The following is a 26,095-nucleotide window of genomic DNA, read 5'->3' on the forward strand; positions in this document are numbered from 1 at the left end:
TAATTTAGACCAATGCATAGTCCAAGAAGGCTTATAAAAAGTAATGACAAAATGGTCAGCAGGGTTATAAAGTAATAGTTTTAAGTAAACATTAAAATAAAATTATTTTACTGTTCTTATTTTTTATTGCTTTGTATTTTCTTCAGTAAAAACAACTTGGAACATGTTTTAGTTTCCATTACCAACAAGTCTTGGCGCTAGTTATCTGGTAATTAAACGTGAGAAGATTGATGCCAAACAGTTGATAGTCTTTTTTCCAAGGAGGAGGTAATCATGTGGATAAGAGCAGCTATATTTAATTATTTTTTTAACCTGAAGAAATGCCACAAATTGAGTTTCTCTTCTCTCTTTTTGCTGTTTAGCATGCAAAGATTGGAAAGTTTCTCAGATATTTTCTTTTATGAATGTCTCAGTCCTCTTTCATTAGTTGTAATTCAGTTATTGTAGCACACATGAGCCAAATCAGGAGCTTGTCTTCATCAAGTCTGAGCACCGTGGGTCCACTGGGTCACCTCCGGTCTATCTTCATGTCTGCCTTCAAGCTAAAGCGGCTTCAATCTGGACTGCAGTGCACTGATGAAGATTCGGTCAGAAACATCATAATTTAATTTTAGTACTTCTACAGATGCACACTCAAATCAAACATAAAAAAAGGATTTTGAAACGTATTGGGATGCAAATGGATTCCCAGCATCCCTCTGCTCTTTCTACAGTTTAGCATGAATTACTTATTATAATAAACTTTGATGCAAAACTTCACAAAACCTTCTGTTCTGTCGGTGTTTTCTGAATCTCTTTAGCGCAACTTGTTCAGTTACTAAAAAAGCTTTGGCTACAAAACCCACCACCATAAATTATTTGGATGTTTGTTTTTTTTGTCTTGAGCTCCTTCCGTTGCTCGATGATACAGTAATTTAATAGAAAAAAAACGTCAGTCCTAGCAGCAATCAGTGATGCAACAACGTGCTTGTGTTTGCATGCTTGTAACCTAGAAACCCTCCTAGCCTTGTTTTTACATTGACCCTTCAGCCATATTTCCTCTTCATGATTAATCTCTTGGACACAAAGGGAGTTTCTCAGTCTGTCATGAATAAAAATAGATTTTTGTGGGGTGAGCGTGAAGCAGTCTCCTGCAGCAATCAGGAAATTTCACATTTTACAACCTGACTGTTGCTGGTGACTGCAAAGGTTATTAGAAGTCTGCTTCAGATCTTCATCTTTGGTACCTGTAAAACCTGAATAACTACTTCAGGTTCTTCTTTCTGTTTAAAGTCTCCAGAATAATAAAATGCTAGCCCCGTCCACAAGGGAAGTGCATTATGTGGATTATACGCAAGTTTTTAACATTTCAACCTTGCGTTCACATGGAAATGACGTTTTTACGAGCCTCTGAAGTGTATTTTACGTAACAAGAGTCAGAGTGAGAAAATCCTTAAATGCCATTGATGTGTTCTTGTGTGGACAGCCTAACAAAACCTTTACCCTTTTTTCACTCAAAATGCCAAGTTCACAAACAAACTAACAAAAAAATGCACTTACCGTAAGATCTTACTTCTGCACACCATGGGACTCCATCCATAAAGGACAGCAAGTTGTAGTAATAGAAGGTGAAGAAGTAGATCCTAACGGGGAAATCACCGTTGCCACAGTTACAGTAGGACGAGAGGATTGTTCCACATCTGTTGCAGAGAACTGTTTTATAAATCAGAATGGTCCACCTGCTGCTGTGTAGGTCAGGACAAAAAGATCTGCAACTTTTTCTCCACAACCAAAGAAGTTTATTTGGCTATAAATCTGTCCCATAAGATGCAAATGATCTTATTGATCAAATCAAATGTTTTTTTTTTAGTAAATAGTCTTTGATTTAGAGCAATGCGGACAAATACAATCTAATAATTTTTTAACGAACGTCTATTTAAATCCAGACACAATGTATAAAAACCGCACACAGCTTATTGTACGTCTTCAGTTTGATATGGGTCTGATGGTGTTGTGTTGCACCGTCGCATCTTTTTCTTACTGCAGCTTCTTCAGAGAAAATAACTTTGAACTTGAAGGAAGTTTCAGCTATTTCTTACTTTGATGATTATGCTAAATGTATTTAAAAAAGGATATATATATATATATATATATATATATATATATATATATATAATTAGAATGAATGGTTGAATGAAAATATGTCCCTTAATAAACACTTGTGATTAAATTTGACAGTTAAATTGCCAACATTTAATCAGCAGCTAAAGGCAGAGCACTGACTGACCTCTGGCGTATTTTTAAAGTTCATGTTTCATGAAGGACAGACTCTGATCGAGCTGAGCTCCTACTGACTTTCAGACACAGCTGGGTAAGCACAAGCAGTAAATCTCTCTTCGTACTAGACCCCTCTGAAGACGGATGTCTGGTTTTATCAGTAAATTAGAACGTGATCTGTTTAAAAACTCATTCATAAATATGTAAGTATGTATGAGTATGTACACACTTTGTCCTACAAATGTATTTATTGCTGAACGTCCACACCTCGTACATTCTCCACACCATGTGAACACACCTTGTTGAGGAGCTTCAAGCCTGAAAAGAGAGGACAAATTTTAAAATACATTAAATCAGATTATTTCACTCTCTGATCTAGTTTTTTACGCACTGTTTTAATCATATGCCTTTTAATGTTTATTAGCAATTATTGAAGTTGATGGTACTGCTAACTCCTCTGTTATGGTTGGACTCTGAGAAGAGAACATGCACGTAGAGATCACGCTCTCCAGCACAACATGATACCTGTCTTATGTGTCACTTTAAACATACAAACATAATAAACAAATATATTCTGCCTGTACAGCTCAGCATCTTTAAACACCAACTCAGGTGCTCAGATGAGAAACCAGTAATCCCTGCTGTTGAGTCATCTGGCTAATTGTGGACGGAACAAACCGGTATCGGCTAGAAGACATCATCAGTGACAGTATGATGATATTTAGAGGAACACTACATGATGCAGAGCTTCTGTTTACGTCTGCTTTTGTATTTGAAATCAAAAATAGAGGTCATGTAATAATATATATTTTCGTGTATTTTACTGAGCTTTTTTTTCAGGCACTTGGAGGCGCTTGAAAGTTTGTGAAGCCTTTAATATGTTTCTGCATAAATATGACCTAAAATATCAGATTGTCACACAAGTCCTAAAAGTAGATAGCGAACCCAGTTAAACAAATGAGACAAAAATATTATACTTCATCATTTATTTATTGAGGAAAATGATCCGATACAGAAATTAAAGACCTAGTATTCCTTGAAGAAACTCATCACCCGTCACCTTTTAAGCCCAAGTTACAAACTAAGATCATTTCACGTTGAGAACGGATGGAGTTGGTCATTTTGATCAAACCGTGTAAGTGATAATTTGCACGTTAGGAAATGTTGCAAAATCTGTTGGTGTTCAAACCCATGTGTTGATAACTCGACTGCTACCACATCAAACTTTAGCAAGTTTGACCAAGTTAGTCTCTTTTTTTTTTTTTTTTTTTGGCTAAGGTTGATTAGTTGTGGTGGCCATCTTGAAATATGTTGACTCCAAAAGTACAGACGTAAATCCTGTAATTACTTTCAGAAAGTTTCATTAAAATCCATCCAGTGGTTAATGAGACAGAAAAAACAAAAACACACACACAGAGGCAAAAACATTATCACCCTTTTGTTTTTGGCAGTGGTCAGTAATTATGCCAAACACTGTTTTTAAAGTGAACTAAAAAATAGAGCGCATGCACGTTTCTGCTTAACAAAAATCCTCCTCCTGCCTGAGAAGGCCTCCTCAAATGACTTCCCCCACCCCCAACCCACTTAAACCAATGAGAGAGACTCCATCTTCCCACCTGTCTCTCGTGATGCTTACTCTATACCTGTTTGTTGTTTTGGGAGCTGAAATGTTTCATCGTTCTCTTAAGACAAATGTTAAAAACGAACATATCTACCATTAAATATATGGCTGCTCCTACTTTGTCACTTAAAGGTCGAATTTTTGACATTCTGTTTTGTTTGGGGCTGCACGGTGGCTGTTACTAGAGCTGTTGCCTCTCAGCGAGTAGGTTGCCAGATCAAATCCTGGCTGAGATCTTTCTGGGTGGAGTTTGCATGTTCTCTCCGTGCATGTGTGGGTTTTCTCCAGGTACTCCAGTTTCCTCCCACAGACCAAAAACATGCATGTTGGACTGATTGGTAACTCTAAATTGTCTCTAGGTGTGAGTGAGAGAGTGAATGGTTGTTTGTCTCGTTTGTTTCTGTGTCCCTGTGATGGACTGGAGACGTGTTCAGGGTAGGGATGTGCGATATGGCATAAAATTCATATCCCGATTTCTATTGTGATTGGTGGTGATAACGATATATATATCATATGTTTTTGGTATAAAACTTGTAATAGAAATACAAAAAAAAAGCATAGGGTGTCCTTTTGCCGTCATTTATTTTGAAAACTGCTATACCACAAAATAATCTCAATCAAGAAAATTCCACTACTAGGTCCAGAGAGTTTGTAAATAAAAAAACAAATCAAGTATTAGGCTTCTTTCTTGTAGTGCAAAACAGTGCAAAAGATATCAAATGTAGTTTCAGCCATATGTTGTAAACTAAAGAATATGTTGTTAACTCTTAACAGTTTCCAGTATTCTCACTTAAGAAATGAACAGCAACAGAGCAGCATTTTACACTGAAACACTTCACCCTCCAACCCTCCATTGGGCGCATCCTTCCGCTTTAAGGAGAGCTGACACAAAATGGCGACCAGTTTCCTCTGTGACTTTTACCAGAGGGTCTCGCAGTAAAATCACACAACACAGCGTTCTTTTCACAGATCGGAGAGCAGGTCTAACCCCCTTTTCTTTTCTTTTTTTAAAGCACAAATGCACTCTCTAAAGCTGAGCGATGCTTACTTTAACTTTCAACGGAACACAGCGTTTTGTGCATGTGTCCGAATACAGCAACACTATGACAAGCCGGCCATAGTTATCATGTAGCTTTGCTACTTTGCTCTCGAAGAAAACAGGCTTTAACATAATTTACGCACAGTTTTCAACTAAAAATAAACGTAACGATTAATTCTGACAACTCTAATTTTACATCAGACACAGCATTACTGCAGTTAGCTGGTAGAATACATATCTCTATCATAGACTATATGTCTCTCGTTTCTACCGTGTACCGTATATATTGCACATTCCTAGTCCAGGGCCCCCGCCTCTCACACAGTGATAGCTGGATATGGGCACCAGTGACCCCCATGACCCAAAAATGAAGAAGTGAGTAAGACAATAGATGGATGGATGGATGGATATTATTTTGTTTGCTTAGACCAGGGCTAGTCCGCTAAAATGCTCAGGGGGCCACAGTTACTGAAAGCCAAGAGTTCAGGGGCCGGACATCCAGCAGTCATTGTCATTAAATATGTTTGTTTCACAGTTTAAAATCCAGTTTTATTTAAAAATGAACCCATTGATGGGCCCAACTGAGTTTACCAGTTGAATAGCCCTGGCTTAGACCGTTTCTTACTGAAATGTTCTCGCAGAGCATCAAAGTAAATGTCAATGCGCATTTATCCTTGAAATGTCTTGCCGAACACATGTTGTAAACTTCTAAACGGATGAAAGAACATCAGCTCTGACTGGAAAGACGTGAAAAGAGGAATCTGGAATTTAAAAAAAACGAGCGCTACAGCTCATAAAGAACAGGTGCTTGTATAAGAAGGTTTCATTTTCACAGTTACATGGCTCGGTCTCATCAAGGCGCACTTGAAGGGTACAGATTGTGAAATCTGAGCTATCAGTGTGACGGAGTCTGCACATAAAAGGAGCCATTGTTACTCGTTCATGCTGTGCTTCCAAAGAGGCTGGGAGTAAGAAAGGCAGAAAAGGAGGTGAAAGAAAGAAGGTCGTATTTGTTCTGAGTGACAGAACAATCAGCAGTGCTGTCTGCAGAGATGCTCATCCCTTTGTGAGATTTGAACATGTAGATGGGTGACACTCGGTGAACTGCAAGTTATTTTTAAAAACCAAGGTGGAAAATGTGCGTTAGTTTTGTGTGCCACACCTAGTAACCTGATAACCAAAGCATGAAAAATGGTGGTAAACCAAGTTAGATAAGATTCAGCTGCTGTGGGAACATCACGTTGCCTGTGAGAACACTGTGTTGTGTAGATAAAGTTTGTGTTGTTTCACAGCAAACATGACATTTGTCCTGCTATTGTGACACTTTCGTTTTATATTTGTCCTTTCAAATAAAGAAACTACAACAATCCTTTTTTAGCAGAAATACTGAAAGCCTTTCTGTCAGCAGGAAGCAAAATCAGCTTCTGAGTTCCACACCACACTTCTTGGTGTTTAATCTGGATTAAAACATCAATGAATATATGAAAAATTGGACTTTTCAAGACCGATTGCTAATCTGCTGGAGCGAAAGTGAATATTTTCTTGTTTTCCAGCACTCATGTTGAAATGAATCCATCTCATTCCTTTATAAGAATACAAAGAATTTGTAAGACTTGTGTCAATCTTGATCTATAAACTTGTATAAAAATGATGCACTGACTCAAAAGGCTGAACTGCTCCTTTAAAATTACATATTTTTCTTTATTATTCCTCAGGTTAACTATTTAGGAAATTTCTTAAAATTTTTATTATTATTTATTTATTGCTGTTGAAGGTTATTTAGTGACTCCGTATTTTATTACGTCTGGTCCTAATGAGTTTTAAAATGCCTCTTTTCTCATGTCCATCTTGATCAGGGTTCCCAGCAACTCTGGAAATCAGAGAAAACCTGGAAAATGACTTGCACATTTTCCAGACAGGGAATCTGAACACTGATTTGCTGATTAAAAGATGATCTTTCAGAGATTTTGACATGTACATGGATTAATGCTTGTATTCTAGCAACACTGAGTCCATGTTCTCCTTCTACAGTATACTTAATACGTGTATCTTTACTGATCAGCTATAGTTCCTATTTACCTGTACTTTTTGATGTTAAACAATATAATCAATGCACGATATTGGATTTTTGGCTGATATCCGATACCAATACCAGTATTTTTTTCCTAGATCTACTTCCAGAGACTACACAGCTTTCTCTGCTGTGGAATTAAAATGCTACATTATTCTGCATGGTCTTTGTCAATTTGGCCTGCTACCAAATGCAGATGCTAAAAAGGAGACGGAAAATGATGCAACACTTCAACTTGGATTATGTTTAATGTCAAATTTATTCATGACATTTACTCTCTCTAACACAATGACAACACTGGAACAGTGCAAATTTGTAAATTTTCACAAATCTAAACTCAACAGAGTGCGTGATGTCGTAACATTGTTCTGGCACTGCAGGCATCCTTGTCACTGTGTTGTCATGCAAAAATAGTGCCGTGTGTGTATTTATTTATATATATATATATATATATATATAAACAGCACCTTTTTATATCTGTGAGTTATTTTGATGGAATGTCCAATATTTAACTTTATCACTAATATCGGCCAATATTGATACCATGCCGATAATAGTGTGTCCCTATAATCAATTAATAGGAATGATTCCAAAAAAGTTCAATCTGGTCCTCTGGACATTCAAAAAAAAAAAAAAAAAAGCAAAACAAAGCAAAAAAAAATTCTAGAAACGTTTCGTCTCTCATCCAAGAGACTTCCTCAGTCTGAGGTGCTGTATTCAGCTCAGTCTCTTAAATAGCACCTTCTCAGAGTGGATCAACCAGTTTGCTGCTGACAACCAAAACCAGCTGATCACATGCTCAAGAAGGACCATCAGCCTAACAATGGGTCATTAACACACTGATGGCTGTTTACTGTTCACAGAGGGCTGAGTGATACTAGCAATCACAGCATTGTAAGAGGGGGACAGTTGAACCCGGAGGCCTCCACCCATGTTTAATGATGGACAATTTCTTTTCACAAAGATAGCCTCCTTTACTCCTCTCTCAAACCATCGTTCCTCTCTGTCCAGGATGTGAACATCTTCATCCTTGAAAGAGTGACCGCTGGCCTGGAGATGAGTGTAGACCGCAGAGTCCTGGCCTGATGATGTTGATCTTCTGTGCTGGGCCATCCTTTTGGCCAGTGGCTGTTTAGTTTCCCCGATGTAAGACTGATCACAGCCCTCCTGACACTGAACAGCATACACAATATTACTCTGTTTGTGCCGGGGGACTGGATCTTTAGGATGAACCAGTCTTTGCCGTAATGTATTTTGGGGTTTAAAAGCCACTGGGACGTTATGTTTAGAAAATAAACGTCTCAGTTTCTCTGATACTCCCTCAACATATGGAATGACCACTGGTCTGGGTCTGGGTTCCTCCTTTTCACCTGTTGGCTGACTGGAGTCCTGTTTGGGTTTCTTCTCTGCTTTCAGGAAGGCCCAGTTAGGATATCCACATTGCTCTAGAGCCTGTCTTGTGTGGGATTTCTCCTTCTGCCTGGATCCTGAGCTAGTGGGGACGCTGTCTGCTCTGTGATACAGAGTCCTGATGACTCCTAACTTGTGCTCCAAAGGGTGATGGGAGTCAAACTGCAAATACTGGTCTGTGTGGGTGGGTTTGCGGTACACCTCGGTTTGCAAATGTCCTCTATCCGAGACTGAGACCTCACAGTCCAAGAAAGCCAACTTGCCATTTTTTACATCTTCTCGTGTGAACTTGATGTATTTATCCACAGATAAAAAAATTTTTGCTTTGTTTTGCTTTTGTTTGTTTTTTTTGAATGTCCAGAGGACCAGATTGAACTTTTTTGGATTTTTCTACCTGGATTATTGAGCATGCATCAAGATAATAGGAATGATTGCCATGTATTTACTGTCATCTCTAAATGTGACTGCCCGCCACCTTAGATTTAAAATTCTGAGTATTTTGTGTGACTGAAATATCTCCTGGAATTTCAAGATTTATTCAGGGAAAAATCTGGGAATTTTGTTTCCATGAAATGCTGTTTATGAAAACCAATAAAATGGCCGACACACATTTTGCTGCAAGCCATTGCTCATTCTTTCACACACGCTTCCTAAAGACCTCGATCATAAATAAAACCCCTCACACCAATCAGAGTGAAATTTCACTCAAATGCTACATGTAAAAGTGATTGACTCCATTCCCTTCGTCCAAGTAGCTCACTCACACTCCTGAATAAAGTGCTGCACAGAACAGATCTAAAAAAAAATCTTGATTTCCTGTAACAAGAATGTTTGTGCACATCGTTGAGTTTTTAATGAGAGATCTGTGATAGAGACGTGGTCTGTTGAGCAGCTGTCAGCTGACATGCGTTAACACAAACCTCAACGGTCATTAAGACCACTTCCTCAGTCCTCAAGACAGCTGTGTGTCTCTTCTCAAACTCTGGACTTCCTCTGCGTGCATTACGTGTATAATCATTACTTTTCAGTGTTTCCTAGCTTCGTATTGCTCCATTTATCTCTTGTAGACTTTGAGCCTTTGAAAGACCCTCCCATCTGCTGATCACCCCATTGTTGGTCCACAAACACCATCTGGTTGACATCTCTGTGCAGAGTGTCAGAGGGATTTATTTTTAATTAACGTCACCGGGTCATTTCCTGCCTTTTTATGTCATGCACTTAGGAAGCGCTGGCTGTCTGTTAGTTTTCAGGTTAATGAGCAGATTAAATGTAGATTTAAAGACATTAAAGCATTAGAGTAAATGATAGTGTAAATAAACTCTAGAGTAAAAACTAAACAACTGTTTTATAATCACCTACTGTGATTTATGCACATTTTGTGTTGTCACCCCATATTTAACGCCCCCTTTGGCCTTTTAAAAGAACCAGAACTACACATTAAACCCTGTAAAAGTTTGCTTATATTTCTGTTGTTGTGCAAGGTTCACTTGCTGGTGATCTTCCCTCTATCTTTTTACAGCAGGCTCCACCCAGCTACTTTTTGATAGCATGCCTGCCAGGACACACAAATTTGAGCCTGCTGCTGTGACCATCCGAAGATGTTGAAAAGATCTGAGAGCATTTTATACAGTCCTTTAAAGGCCAAGATGAGTTTCTGCTGTCCCTCACTTTTATTTACCTTTTTCTCTTTTTCGTCACTGGCATTCTCCATTCAGCACTTGCTTTGTTGAACCAAAGGCTAACGGCTGTTCCCAAACTTAACTTCTCTGCCGACTGAGCCATAAGACAAGTTATCAAAACTGGTTTGACGTCCATAATTGTTGGCTTTGTTGCAAATCTTGAAGTCTCAAAGTTGGTGAGGTTCCAAACAAGTCCCTCTTGTAAATGAGTCCTTGTGGCTCAATGAGACTAGCCTGTAAAAATAAAGATTGAATGAATGAATGAATGAATGGTGAGATGGAAAAGCGGTTAGCTTATGTACATTCCACCTTTTTGTAAAATGACTTAATGTTTCTGTGTTCATGAATAAACTGATGTGTCAGAAAACGTGAGTGACGAATGCTGTAAAAATGTCCTGACAAACAGGCCACAACCTGAAAATGAGGACAGGCCGGTTGCAGAGGTTGAACAGGTTACAGCTTAAAGTGAGCCGTTCATCTTCAGGTTGACTCCTAGTTTTAATTACAACTTTTACGTTTATCACATCATGTGACGTGGTTCATGTCATCATGTTCTCCTACGTGCACATAATGCTGAGTTGCAGCAGGGTTTATTCCAACCATCTTTCTTTGTTTTTAGCCTGTTCACTTCTTTAAAGATCCTGGTTTCATGTTCGTTCAGGCACAGGAGCGTAACCATTGTATACATGTATGTATGTAAACTTTAGCCCTCAATTTAGCTCTTGATTGCTGCCCAGTTTTCTTCTCTTCTGTGAAACTGAAATATATATTTTTTCAGAGCTCTTATTATTCTCATTTACTCACCCATTGAGTTTGCACCCAGTGCTTGTCCCTTGAAAATTAAGTGGTTGGAGTTCCCTCACCAGGGTTCAGTGTTTAATTGAGCCCGTGGGGAGGAAGGTGTACAAAGCAAAGTGTTTTTCAGCCCTTTGTATGGACTTTAGGTGTCCTTTATGTAGCTGTATAGCAACCAAGTCATATATGTTTGAGTCACAGCTTTAAGCAAAACCTAGATTTGCCATTCTCTGTTGAGGTTAGAAAGACAAACCTGTTAAAGAAAGCTTTAGTATACAGACCTTTTGGTACCATCTCCTCTTTTTCTGCTTTGGTTTCCCAAAAAAAAAACTGTTCAGATGTTTATTTTCCCCATAACATTTTTAAATGATATTAGTAAAGTTTATTTTGCAAATTATTATTATTATTGCAGCAATGTTTTCACCGGCCTATATGTAAATGTATAACGTCTGTTTATGTTGCTTTGCTGTGGTAGTTTTTTTTTGATGCCTCAAATTGTGCCCTGTCTAGGACAGGAAGTGAGAGATCTTTTTTTTATACCGTCTCTCCTCATGTTTTCTTTCCTTTTCTCATCTAAGCAAAATATTATTCTGAATAAGAGGGCCGCGCTATTTAATAGCCGCAGCTTCGTGCACTCTGTCCATCTTTCGGACGATTGTACGTACATATTCTTGTTCTATCTCGGTGCAATGCCAATAAAGTTTATTCTGATTCTGATTCTGAAAGTCCATGCTCAATAATCCAGGTAAACAATCCAACATTTTTCAGTCAGGTCATCTGGACAGTTTCTTTTTTTGTGCTGAAACGTTTCGCCTTCGATCCAGAAGGCTTCATCAGTCAAGGAAACACACAACACAAAACTGATTCTTCCCCCAACAGCTTACTCTAAAGTGGAACAAACCAGTTATGTTTGTGCTAAGAAGGTCTCCGACTGAAAAATGTTGGATTGTATACCTGGATTATTGAGCATGGACTTTGTTGTTTTCAACCAGTTTGACAAGACTGTCAACAAGGAAGACGGCTGGAAATGGAGGAGGGGGCGTAACAAAGAGACCATCTTATCACAAGCAGAACTGGGGGAAAGTTGGGGGAAGAATCAGTTTTGTTGTGTTTCCTTGACTGATGAAGCCTTCCGGATCGAAGACGAAACGTTTCAGCACAAAAAAAGAAACTGTCCAGATGACCTGAGTGAAAAATGTTGGATATTATTATTATTATCATTATTATGCACCTGTCAAAAGGTAGATGTATCATGGTATATAGTCTGTGTCCATAAACTTTCTCTTGCCCTGCTCATACCTTCCTACACATTTGTACCACCACTACACAGCGTGTTGTGACGTCTCGTCATCAACATCTCCATGGTTAAGGTCACAAATCCAGGTCAGTGTTAGACCTTGTGTAACACAAAGCCTTTGCTTGTCTGGACCATTGCTATAGGTTGCTGTATGATGGTTTGTCAATGGGTGTATAATGTGTCGAATGCAGCACTCACACTACACAAGGAAACAGCCAAATAATAATGACATCACTGGTGATGGGATTAGTTTCCTTAAACACTTGATTTCATTGTGGGATTGCCAGTTAATGATACAAATGTCAGTTCTTTTCACCCAGTTCTTTACCTCAGTTTTGAGACAATAACACTTGTTAAGTTCCAACCAGTTTTAACTTTCCGGTACTTTCTGTGCTTGCACACTGTCAGAAGGCGTGAAAAAGTTATAGTATTGAACCGAGGGTCTTTGTAACTGCTGTTGTGTGTTTATGGGGATGCTGATGGTCAGTGGCTGAAAGGAAGTCCAGTCTCAATTCATTTCAGTTCATTTATAAAGCACCAAGTCCCAACAGAAGTCGTCCCAGGGCAGTGGGCACTGTACAAAAACATTCTCATTATAAAAGCCAATTGATAAAAGTTATCTGTCTAAGGAAGCCAGCCCATTGCGATGAATCAACAAACTGATGAACTGTAAAATCAGACATTTGCAAAACACCTGATCGGTTTAAGAAACCGTAGGAAGCGTCTGGTTAAAGTGCACCAGCTTTATTTGAAGTGTCATGTAGTAACTCTGTTATTTAGAAATATGTTCTGTAGTTTCTGTTATTGACTCATCCTGCTGTAGGATTGTATAAAGGCCCATTGAAGACCTTTGCAGTCTCGTGTTATGTCTCATTTTATCTCTGCCCATCAGATTGGCTGATTCAGGCTAAAGACCACTGGTATTTGTTGTTAAATATTATTGAACTGGGGGTCTTTATAACGGCTGTTATCTGTGTTTATGAGCTATAACTGACTGACATTGGCCGACAGGACATCCACTGTCCAATAAAAGACCGTAACCAACAATAAAACCAGTTATCTGTTTAAGAAACCTTCAGAAGCATCTGGTTTATAACCCAAATGCAGAAGAGATTTGATCTGTACCAACCTTTGTTATGTAGTAACTCGATGTGTTTTTATTAAACCGTCTTCTTGTATAAGTGTTCATTTTGACCTTTGCAGTCTTGTGTTCGGCCTTTTTTTTTTTTTTTTTTTCAGATCAGATTAGCTGACTTAGGCTAAAGGCCACTGGTTTTCATGGTAAAGCTGCGGTCTAGACCTTAACATATGTTAATAAAGTTGAGGAGTCACAGTTTTGGTTTTTGAGTGTTGGAGGTGCATATGTTACTTTTCATTCAACCTTTATTTATACTGGTTAGTCTCATTGAGTCACGAGGACTCATTTACAAGAGAGGCCTGATATAACATTCATGTGTAGCCTGTTTTTGAGTTATTAGCTTGTGACATAATGGATCATGTGTGTTAAATAATATTGGTTTTGTTTTTATATCACAACTCATGTTTTTAGACATTTTCTTAATCAAAAATGGAATTAAAGGATTTCTTTTAACTTGAAGTACTCTGTGATTTCAGTACTGTCTGCATAGGATCATTTTGAATTGGGCTGACTCGAAAACTTAATCCGTTGTACATCCAATGATTACCTTTCTGAAAACTCTGTCCATTGGTTAATCTGATATTTTGCTAATCCACACACAGAGGAAATAAACTAATTGCCACCTTTTTGTGGTGGCAGATGATTTTAGTGAAAAATACACCAAAGCTAACGACAGATAAAGTAGATTCAAGTTGCAGGTCTTCTGAATAAACAGAATAACGACTGTTTGCTGTTTGACTTGAGCTTTAATCACAGGATGACCCAACATGCCTCGTTTATCATGAGCTTTCATGAAAGAATGTCACAAGATCATGACTGACCAGTGGTGTGATCTCACTTATTTGTGAACAAGTAAAAAAACGTACTGTTGCTCCTGAATGAGGTGCTTTCACTTGCATCAGTGCTGCTCGGTATAAGCAGGCAACACAGTTTGATTGACTCATTTCTTAGGCAATTCTTATTTATTTATTAACCTTTATTTAACCAGGCAAATCCCACTGATATCACAGATCTCTTTTGCAAGGGAGGCCTGGACCTGCAGGCAGCCTAACATGCATGTGTTTGTTTTTTTAAATCCTGAAGGGATTTAAATTTTCATATAAAGAACGGATGAATAAATTGTTATAGCTTCATTACTGCCCGTTCACAAAAAAACAACTCAAGAATCAAAAGCTCTATATAAAAATAAAATTAAATGAGTTTGCAGTTAGCCACCTGTTGTCTGATATGATGCTGTTTACCACATTATTTTAGATTGGACTGGTTGCACAAGTTGCTTTGAAATGGAATTAGATGATTTTATCCTGTAGTACTTTCATTCAAAGTATTGTTAAAGTATTGTGTGACAGTTTTACCCTCTAAGCCCTCAATCTAATTGTTCCAACACAGTTATCAATATGGTTTATGCAGAAAATAAATATACCCAATAAACCCAACCTTTGAACTGAAAGTGCTGGAAAGGATAACGTCTCCTCACATGTCCGAACAAGCCATGCAGCGTGAAATGTACATAAAACATACAAACACAAGCTGCTTTTTCAGCTCATGGTAAAGATCCTTCTTTCATGCTCTCACCGTCCAAAGATTCAAATTATTTTTATTTTCTCTGCTAATAAATAAATATTATACTCCCATTAATCCCCAAAAGGTAAATTTAAGTCTGGATTTTCACCATCACACATGTAAGCATGGAGCAGAGAGCTGCCATAAGGTACCTGGGGAGCAGCTAGGGGGTTAACCTTGCTCAAGGGCCCAGAGTGGAGCAATTGAAGGTGGAGGCAGGTGTGGGTGCTTCCACCTTTCCCACCCTCTGAGGATTTGAAAGAGTAGAGAGTCTTAAACCGCAGTGAATAAGTGTGTGATGAAAGTGAATGAATGCAGCTCCTGTGGAGAGCGTCACAGTATATGATCTAATCTTCAGAGGGCAGCGGTTGTAGCTGCCGCTGGTTTCAGATCTGCTTTGAAAGATGCTGCTGCCATCATGTGGAGCTGATTTGTTGTGTCACAAACTTCCAGCGCTCTGTTCAACAAAAATGAGCTCTTCCCAGTGTTGACCTTACAGATGGATCACAGTGAAAACCAAGAACTGCGTTTTCTCATGAATCAGATGGCACCTTAAACACCTTGAAGAGTCCGCTAAAATAAATGTATCAAAACTTTGATTACAATTTACAGAAATGAGTCCTGTTTAAAGTGAGAACAGGAAAGAGTTGCTTTAGAAGATTTGAGGTCGGTATGTATGCAATATGTACATATTTACATCTTCTTCTTTCAGCTGGTCCCTTTTCATGGGTTACCACAGTGAGTCGTCATCACTCCATCACTCAATAACAGGCGGGTGGGGGTGGGGGGGTCATTTTACCGCCTCCTCAAGTGTCCCACGCCACCTACACTGATCGACTGACAAAAACAATTTTAAAAAGTCCTTCCTGTTTTCACTGTCTCCAAATGTAGTTGACACCTCATTTAATTGTCATACATGTCAAGTCTTAAGGATTTTTCATAAATTATACAGATTTTTCCCGACTAAGAACGTACAGAAAAAGTCTTCAGGATTTTTCTTAAATGCTGCTTCAAATTTATTTTACGTCTCAGAGCCGGCCCGTAAGCAAACGCTAAGGTCACCCCCTCCTCCTCCTTGTCCTCCTCCCTTGCTGCTTATTCCTTTTAATCAGTGGTGTAGTCTACGTGATACGCAGACACACGGAGTATACCCACTATAAAAGCTTAAGAATTTCAGTATACCCACTTAAAAGCACCCAGTGATGCATGACATATCATTAGGCACATGTCACTGATACGATGAATGGAAGTTAAACGCTTCCATAACAATCTATCTGTATGCAGCGCTTGTTTATTACATTGGCTTATCCAACAAATTATTGTATACCTTAATTCTGTACTTACTACTTAATACTTGAACATATTTTGCTTTGATACTGTTGTAAATTCTATAACAAATTTTTAATGCAAAGACAACTGTTGTACAAAGTTTGTTGTACATTTATTCAAACGTAAGCATCAGAGAAATTTGAAAATGTTCAATTTGCTTAAAAATCTAAACAAATTGATGATTGCATTGTACCAACGAGTGCACTTTGGTTTCTAAGCACAGTATACCCACTACAAAAAAGTATACTACCCAGCTTCTTTTAATGCATTATAAAGCCTGGTCTGGCCTGGAACGGCCAAGCTGACCCAGCCTGGTCTTCCCCAGCTCTGGCTTTGTTTGGTTTCAGCAAAGAGTGCTGCCTCGAAGTGAGCAGGATTGTCATAGCAAGGCTGTAAGATTCTCAGCTCAGCAATAACCATACTTGATCGTTTTTTGAGGACACTGGTGATATCTTTTGCATTGCCATTTTTTCCTAAAGAAAAAAGGAGCTCTCTCTATCATGCATCTGTCCCGAAGCAAATGGCTGAAGGAAATGGTGGCAAGGAGCAGTCGCTGGCCCACCTCTACTCTTCTTTTTCTTTCATTCTCTTCATTCATTAGCTCCTCAAAGTACTCCTTCCATCTTCCCATCACACTCTCCTCACTTGTTAGAATATTACCATTCCTTTCTTTAACAAGCTTAACTTACTGCACATCCTTTCCATCCTGATCCCTCTGTCTCGCCATTGCCGACAATGGAGGAAGGGGCGTGGCAAAGAGACCATCTTAGCACCAACAGAATTGGTTTGTTCCACTTTGGAGTAAGCTGTTGGGGGGGTAGAATCAGTTTTGTGTTGTGTGTTTCCTTGACTGATGAAGCCTTCTGGATCGAAGGCGAAAAGTTTCAGCACAAAAAAAGAAAGTGTCCAGATGACCTGACTGAAAAATGTTGGATATTTAGAAAAGATTATAAATTCAAATTCAAACATACTTTATTAATCCCAAAGGGAAATGAATTGTTGTTGTAGCTCATTATCCTGGTTTCATTAGAGTTGTTATAGACACTGATGGCTTTGGGCAGGTAGGATCTCTTGTAGTGGTCTGTCCCACAGCGGATCAGAAGAAACTGGCTGCAGACACCGATCCGTCCTCCCAGATTCCAAAGAATCAGCTTTGATTGCTGTAATAAACCACTCTGACCAAAATATTAGTAGTCACTAACCTTCGTTATCTTCTGTCCTCCTCTGCAGGTCATCACCTGTTTTGGCCTCTCCGTCGTCTCATGTCGCTACATCGGCTTCGCCGTGGTGGCCCTGTTGGTGGAGCTCAACTCCGTGTTCCTTCACTTCAGACAGATCCTGCGCATGGCCAACATGGCGGCGAGCACGCTTCACCGCGTCAACAGCATGATCAACCTAGGCACGTACGTGGTCTTCCGGATCAACACGCTGGCCTGGATGACCCGCTGGCTGGTGCTCAACAGGGACAATGTGCCTCTCCTGGCGTACACGCTGGGCAGCGTGGGAATGGCCATCATGACAGCCATGAACATCATCCTCTTCTGTCGGCTGCTCAGGAGCGACTTTTTAAAGAGCAGCATGAGGGAGGCCAAGAAGGAGAAGGAGACGTAGAGCTCCTCGTTTACACCCTGCGGCTGAGACGTACTCCTGTGTGTAGATGGACGTGTTCATGTCTGCAGGTACACGCACCGTGTAAGAGGACTCAAACAGCCTCACTTTAAACTCCGAGCGCACGTCTTTTCTGTAAAACCTTCCTGTCAGCTGCAGGTGCAGAACAATACGAGGCCTTTAACGACACCATTCGCCTTATTGTCCCGCTGGGTGATAAAGTGAGGACACATTCCTCATACAAACCTTCTGCCTCCGCTTGAGCAGAAACAAAAATCAAATATCTTCAGCTACATCATGATACTTTATTTTTTATAATGTGGTGTTATTTTTATTTACCGCCAAGCTAAACCTTTTTGTTGTGTGACACTCGCACTGCAGACACGTTTACAGCAAAATCACCTCGACTAAAAACCGCCTGCTACCTCAGATTCTGCTCCAGTTTTTTTTTTTTTTTTTTTTCTCATTCCCATTTTGCTGATGGTATTTGGCATTTGGTTAGTTAAAACAAATGTAATATAAAGTAAGCAGAGAAAACACTACAGGAGTATAAAACCTTACTTTGATCAATTCTTTGAAGAAGGCTCTAAATGAAGCAGATTTTAATTCACGATCAGTTCATGAAGGGCATTCATCTAACGAGTTAGAGCAATTTTATGGTTTGTTTTACATATTTAAACAAAAGACTTTAGGATGATAAATTAGCTGTAGCAGGCTTATTATTATATATGATGACAAAGTTCAGTCCTACTTCCTGTACTTATAAAATCACAGATCTGGTGTGTTTGTCTGTCAGCTTCTGCACACTGCTCTTCATGCGATTCGACTTTAACCCTGTGATTCAAGAAGGAAACAGAACAAACAAAATGTTGGTTGTAATGCTGTGATACAAATAGCCCTTTTTTAAACACCATGATGGCTTTAGGTTTGCAGTGGTCGCTTTCAGATGGGAGCTGCGATTTTTTAATAACCGCTAGAGGGCAGCACATTCCTTAACATCACCTCAGTGACCTCCAAGCAGCCAAAAATCACAGGAGATGTTTGTATTTTGTAACATTTTTCTATATCCTGCCTTTAATTTGAAGGACAGTAACTAATAAAAACAGACGCGGAGATGTTCCTGAGGGAGAACGAGCAGATCTGAGATCTGTGGACTGTTAAAACACTAATTTTTCTAACTCTAATCATCGCTTTACAGTTCTGACACAATGTGGAAATATGATTTTGTGTGTGTGTGTGTATAAAAAGTGTTTGATTAATTTTATATGTTTGTAATTTATTTGTACTAAGAACAATTTGTGGATTAAAGAGTAAACAAATAGTTTATTATTGTAAAGATTTGGCTGTTTCAGGGTGTTTTTGACACTTTTTTCTTGTATTCATTCAGTGACTGTAATGTTGAGCTCCAACTTTATTACTAATATACTTAAGTACAGAAACTGCACACGCATGAAGGAAAACGTGCCTAAGGTGTAAAAATGTGCACTTAACTCTGCAGCCTATCATGAAGCATTATGACGCTTCAAATCTGTAAACTGATCAAATCAACGAAGCACTGTTTGAATGGTTACAGTCGAGGCAGAATATGAAGATTTAATATTAGCCCTGTTTGTATTTGTATTGATAACGTCGATCAGCCGTTTTCCTATTGGAATGTTTTTGGCAGCTTTGTGGTTGTAGTGAAGACGAATGAAGTTTTTTAAAGATTTCATCTGTATTCCATGAAATTGTGCGTATTACACCATTTGTCTTGATAAATAGTTTCTATCAAATCCAAATTCAGAAACGAACACGCCTCTTACTGTTTTTATTTTGTGTGTTTCTGGCTTTTAATTCCAAGTACAACTCTTATCAACGCTGCAAGGACATATTTGTGGCTGGCACTGTTAAAGTTTTTCAGGATGCAGTTGTAGAAAAAAAAAAAAAAAGAAAGCTCAGACTAATATCTGACAGCAACATCATGTGCTTTGTATCATCATGGTTAACTGTAACAAAATGTTTTATTTTCTTGTTTTGTCAGAAGTGCTTTTTGTAAGTGAATCTCCTGGTATAATTTGTATAACATCGCTGTTTATTGTGACATTAAAGACGAGAGAAATATGTGACGTGTGTTTATGACTACTGCTGTTCTTGTAACTTTCTAAAAATGGTTTAGTACATATATTGCCAACAAAAGAACAAACATGTGAGCAATACTATGCTAAATGTCCCAACTGATCACTTGGGTGGTCCTGAAAAGGCCCACAGGCCTTATATTGACAACCTCGTATTATTCTGTTGAGGCGCTCAAACTCACTCAGATTAAAGACAGAATCAGATTTTTAGCTAATGGAAATGTATTTATGTGATTCAAATTTTATACTTTCTTATATTTGTGACTACAGATTCGTGAATTTTTAGAAACTTCCCATTTTGTGTACTTTTTGTAATTCTGCATATTTTGTGCCTTTTTTAATCTGAGCATGCATCGATAAGTTCAGCTCATTCAGGAGATGGGTGCTGTGGTTTGTATTTTATCTTGTACTTTTCAAAAGTATTTAACTGTATTTAAAATATATTCCCTTTATAGAAATACAAATAGATCAGTTCCATTTAAAAACGTTCTCAGAAGTCTGCTTCAGCAAACTGGCTCTGTGTTGGATGTTTACTAGTATCCCTTTGCTATTTTAGCCTTTAGTTACTTTCAGCTAGTCTTTTAACACCTTTAGCAAGCCTTTAGCTTCTTTTGCTTTTGGATAATATTTTGCCACTTTTAGATTCTGGCTACCAAACTATGAAAAAGGTAGGTAAAATCTAAAAGTAGCATAAAGCTCCCAACAATCTAAATATAGCAACGAGCTAGCTCAAAGCTGGAAGAAGACAATAGACGTTCAGCTGTTTAGATTTTTATTATTATATCATACACACACACACACACACATACATATATATATAATATTTTAAATATATATATTATATATGTATATATCATCAACATTAAAATAAAAAAACATTTGAAATATATCAGTCTGTGTGTAATGAATATAATAGACGAGTTTCACTTTTTGAATGGAATTACTGAAATAAATCAACTTTTCATATTATTCCATTTTTCCGAGCAGCACCTGTAACAACGTGTCTACATCAAGACAGTCGACAACTTCTCTCGTGACTTTGAAAGTCCAAGTCATTGGACGTTTTATTTCTTTTCATTGGCGGAAACAGGCTGATGGTTTTCCACCTCGGTGTTTGCGCTGTGAGGAGGAGGTGGAGGAGGTGGAGGAGGAGGTCTGGGGCCTCTTCCTCCAATCAGCCTCTCCGTGCAGGACTCACGCTCTCGCGCGCTCTGATCCTCCATCGTCCACCCAGCCGCAGCTGCTCGCAGTGATGATGAGGATGAGGAGGAAGGTCGCGCCTGCTCCTCGCGGGCCTTCCGCCATCTTCCGTCTGATGGCGGACGTTGCTGCGTGGAGGAGCGTGTTTCCGCGCGCCGTCCTCGTGCCTCTCCGACCTCCATCCTCTAATTAAAAGGACGTCACGTGCAGCCGAGGACAGGTGTCATGGTGGAGGCAGGCAGCAGCCTGCGGAGCTCGGATTAGTTCTCGAGGGTTCACGTTGTTCTCATTTCTCCAGTGTGGCTCGTCAGCGTCAGTTTAAAGGTAAGATGTGCCTTCACACATTTATTGATTCTGCATCTGTCTGTAAACAAATAAATTCAGCAGCTGTCTGCCTGCCTGTCTGTCTGCCTGCCTGCAGAGTCCACAGCCATGGGTGAGGAGAGGAGCCTCACCCTGCAGGTCCAGAGTGTGGAGAGGAGCCTGCACTTCCTCGGGCAGGAGCACCTCTCTCTGCTCCATGGCCTCCACATGGAGGTCCTGTCCCTGCAGAAACGCTGCTCAGGTGAGGAGAACACCTGCTCCAGATGTGCAGGAGGCAGGCACAGCACCTCACCTGTTTGAGATAAACAGACAAAGTAGGCTTCAGTTTCAGCACATTTAGGGGAATGCATATCACTCAGAGCACGTGCTGTGGATGGTCTTCAGCTGCTGCTACATGTTCGCCAAACGGCTGTAAAATAGACTGAAGTTGATTAACTGTGACAGCCATCTTGAATTTGATGACTGATGTACTACAGCTTGATCTAAATCTGTGGTGGTTGATGAAATATTTTGATAACAGGAACACACATGGGCAATTACACTATCACCCACTGTTTGGCAGTGTTGTGTTTACAATGTTGTACTGTAAATTGTCATGATTATTGTCCTCGTGGGCTTGCCTTAGAATAGACGGATGTGACATACATCCAGTGTATATGCTACATATGGCAATAAACAGACCCAAGCTCGTGAAGCAGTGATAATTATCTTTATTGAGACGAAGTACAAAATATGGTGTCAGAAGTGGGATCAGAAGTGGGAAACCAGTGAAGTGCAGAGGAAAATTATAGCACTACTTCGCAAGATATCTAAAAACTGTACATTGTTCTAACGTCCAGCTTATTGCTATAAATCATAAAAGCTTCTGAATATTTTATGAATTTTTTTTTGTTGATTAAAAAACTCTTCGGCTCATCCTCTTTAAAGCGTTGTCTGTTTTAGCTTTTGTTGATCTGCAGTGCCCTTCTTGTTGACCTTTCACTCTCGGAGGACTTACTAAGGCTTCAAATAATTGAAAAACAATCCTTTTTTTTTTTCTATAATATATTATTATTTTGATCAGATCCATCGAGCTTCCAGACATTTTTATGGCTTCTATCTAGTCTGAGTTATTTAAAATCTTAAAATTTGTGTTAAAATTTACTAAAATGTGGGAAAATCTACTTTAAAATCTAATAAAAACAAGGAACACTGAATTGCCTCGGGGCCTTTGTTTGTGCACATCAGTCGAATGCAGACAGTAACTACATTATGATGTCATGCTGTTAAGTCACTTCCTGTTTGGGGAACAATGGATGCCCCTTTCGTTTCGTCAAATGCTTCCAGGGAGGTTATATTCAGTCACATTTATACATTTGTAGGTGGTTTTCTCACTCTTTTCTTGACTCTAAATCTAAGCGTGATCGTAAATCAAAGCCCTGCAATCAGTTTTGTCCCCACAAAGATACGCATGCAGTTTGTCAGACAGTAGATCCCCACACAAATGTGTGCAGATTGTCCCCGAAGAGGATTTAATTCAAATTAAATGGATTGTGGTGCAGAAACACAGATGAGAGGAGGAGAGCGGGGGTGTGTGTGTGGGGGGGGGAGGGGGGGTATTAATGGCTCAGTGCCAGTGTTGTACTGAAAACAAAGCCCCCCCCCCCACCACCAAAAAAAAAAATCGTTCTGTGGCGCCCATGACTGATCGGGACAGCACCATCCTGACTGACCACTTCCTGTTTCCGGCTCCATGTTTATCTTCGAGGCATCAGACATCATCTTCTCCTGAGAAACAAGGATTTGAGAACAAACTTCCAGACTGACGAGATTTATTTAATAATTTCTCACACACACACACGCATACAATCAATTTCTCATAGATGATGGGGAAAAATGGCGTTATGGTCATTTTGGTCAAACATTGTCAAAGACGTTATCTATTAATGTTCAAGATATAGTATGTGTTGGGTATGACTCTCAGCTACCACCATGTCAGATTTTAGCTCAATGCATAAAAGTTTCACTGAGTTGTAGCCAAAGTTCCCTGTAATTTTTCTTGTGTCTGGGCAAACACACAAGCTCCCTGAGCGCACTGAGGACCACTGTGAGCAACATCAGATGTGCCCGCTGTGGTCACACACCAGTATCACACCTGTTCAAAACCTGGGATCATAGCAAGTTTAATGGCTTATTAAAAGAATCAAATTACAGCAGCAATTTCCATTAGTTTACTTTTAATATAAGTGATCTGGCTCACTTGAATTAAAAAGACAATCTTGTTCATGTGATGCGTAGTATGTTATATGAGAAAGTCCTGCTTCGGTCTGGGTGAGGGTCCGGTTGTGGATTGAGTGAGGGTCCTGCTCCGGAAGATGGTTACTAACACAGTGGTGTCAATAAAGTAGATGCCATTTCCTGCATTCTGGTGTATTTAACGGGCTGTTTAACATTTAGTTTTGCCTACATAAGTAACACTTGATTCAATAACTATTATAGAGTTAATGGCACAACAAGAAGTAGCCTGACCAACAGCTCCCCTTGTGTGAATAGAGCATACTCCACTTCTCTCACGCATCCTAGCCAGAGGAAGGACAGTGGGTATACTGGTAGAAGGATATTAGAAATGCAGCTGCCAGGGATAAGACAAAGAAGAAGGTCAAAGAGGAGATATATGGATGCAGTTAGAAGACAGAGGTAGTTGGAGTGAGGACAGAGGATGCAGAGGACAGAGTGACATGGAGGAGGATGACTCAATGTGGAGACCCCTGAAGAGGGAAAAGCCAAAAGAAGAAGAATTTTAATTGGTTGTGTAATGTAAAATTTACTCTTACATACTGAATTTCACTGTGAGTTCTTGCCCTGTGTGTCGCTCTGTGGCATGAAAACATCCACTGCAGAAACTATTTGAAGTTATTAGCAGCTTAGACTTTTATTTCCCCCTTTCTTCTTTGCCTTAATGTTGGTCGATAAGGCATAAATGCTGCCTCAGGTAACACCGTGAGCATCACTACCTCCACCATTACAGCCATGTTTGTTTGATTGTCCAAGGTTAGCCCACCATGGGGTACATTTCCTCATGGGTGGAGCGATCTTACCGTTCACATAAAATATTTGATAATGTTCTTATAGAAACAATTCCTGAATGTTGTTCATACCGTGTTAATGCTACATGTTTGTCTCTTGACCCTACAACTGGACATGTCCAAACCATCTCAGTCTGGTCTCTAACTTTATCTCCCAGTTGTTCAACCTGTGCTGTACCTCTGATGATCTCATTCCTAATCTGATCCATCCTTGTCACTCCTAAGAAGAACCTCAACTTCTTCATGTCTGCCACTTCCACTTCTTTCTCTTTTTTTCAGTGCCACTGTTGTTTGTAGCTACTTAGCTTCTTCTGACGTAGTGCCGAAACTCCAGAAGTTGTTGAATGGCTGGAATGAAAGTTCGCCTGTGATTTCATTGGTTGAATTTTTTTACCTCTTCGTAAACTTCGGTTGTCGCTACTCAAATCATGCGACACAGGTCTGTTTTGACCGGGGGGGATTCCTTCCCACTGCTCAACAAAGACATTCTTGTGTGCAGAGAATGTGCGAGCAGTGCACGATTGCATTGGTTATAGCCATTTTAAGTTGGTTGTAGTTAGTTAGCTGTGGCAGTCATCTTATTTGGTGTATTTGTTCATCTTTGAGATTTTCAATAAAATCCGTGCAGAGGTTCATGAGATATTTTGCCAACAGATATAAATGAACAGAGAAACAGTCAGTGGGCGGGGTTTAACCTGCAGGTGAAAAATTACGTCGCACTCGCTGAAAACGCGTCCGCTGCTTACTGCTGTGTTTTCAAACATACTCCTGTACGATACTGTACAAACGTTTATTACCTCCCGTTTTTTTTCTCTCCCGCCACCATGAAAGAGAAGCAGTCGAGTCTGTACAAGTGTCTGCTTGTCTGTTAGCAAAATATCTTGTGAAACACTGAACAAATATTGAACCTTGCAGAAAGTAATCATGCTTTGCTCTGCCACAACTGATTAACTTTTGTAGTCGACCTAATTCAAGATGGCCGCCACAGCTGATCAACATTAGCTAAGTCATCGTTGCAGGTACTGAGCTAGAATTTTTCGTGGTAGTAGCTGAGAGTTGTCCTTAACACGTCATTAACAAGGTTAAATCTCTGGTGTGAAGGGCAGCGGGTGATATGCATTCCTTCATGGAGTTAAGTTCTTTCAGCTGTGTGAAGGTTTTTTGGAGAACTTTGGCTGCTTTCTTTTAAAACCCTTTTTTTTCTGTCTCGTCCTTGTCCCTGACTGTGACGACACATGCGGATGAGCGAATCTAAATAACTAGAGGAGATTCTTTTAGTTTTTAGTGTACTGATAAAAAAAAAAGCGTCATAACTCGAGGTAGACGGGCTGATCTTCAGGTAAGATGGACGCTCGCTGCCGTCTCACTCGTCTTGAAGGACACAGTAAGGTTATGAAGATAAGCTGCTTCTTTTGTCCACCTCTGTTATTGTTCTGCTTCCTGGTTTCCTTGTCAGCAGAAAGCCTCCTGGGCTGCTGTCTCCTTCAGCTTTTCCTCCCATATTATATTTGTATTTTGTGTGTGTGTGTGTGTGTGTGTGTGTGTGTGTGTGTGTGTGTGTGTGTGTGTGTGTGTGTGTGTGTGTA

At 39.5% G+C, this 26,095-nt stretch overlaps 2 protein-coding genes across 2 annotated transcripts in view; both read left to right on the top strand.

The window, feature by feature from the left end:
- tlcd2 (TLC domain containing 2) overlaps positions 1-18,575 on the top strand; it is a 36,515-nt gene extending 17,940 nt beyond the window's left edge. Inside the window, exon 5 of the mRNA XM_037677787.1 lies at positions 17,429-18,575. Within this exon, the coding sequence (XP_037533715.1) occupies positions 17,429-17,809 (381 nt within the window). The 3' untranslated portion in view covers positions 17,810-18,575. The remainder of the gene's footprint in view (positions 1-17,428) is intronic.
- A 2,754-nt stretch (positions 18,576-21,329) lies between these two features.
- si:dkey-54n8.4 (coiled-coil domain-containing protein 92) overlaps positions 21,330-26,095 on the top strand; it is a 9,661-nt gene continuing 4,895 nt past the window's right edge. The window contains exons 1-2 of the mRNA XM_037677484.1: positions 21,330-21,444; positions 21,542-21,685. Coding sequence (XP_037533412.1) covers positions 21,553-21,685 — 133 coding nt within the window. The 5' untranslated portion in view covers positions 21,330-21,444; positions 21,542-21,552. The remainder of the gene's footprint in view (positions 21,445-21,541; positions 21,686-26,095) is intronic.

The sequence above is a fragment of the Nematolebias whitei genome, chromosome 6, assembly GCF_014905685.2.
Source record: "Nematolebias whitei isolate Nwh7 chromosome 6, NemWhi1, whole genome shotgun sequence".
Classification (NCBI taxonomy): domain Eukaryota; kingdom Metazoa; phylum Chordata; class Actinopteri; order Cyprinodontiformes; family Rivulidae; genus Nematolebias; species Nematolebias whitei.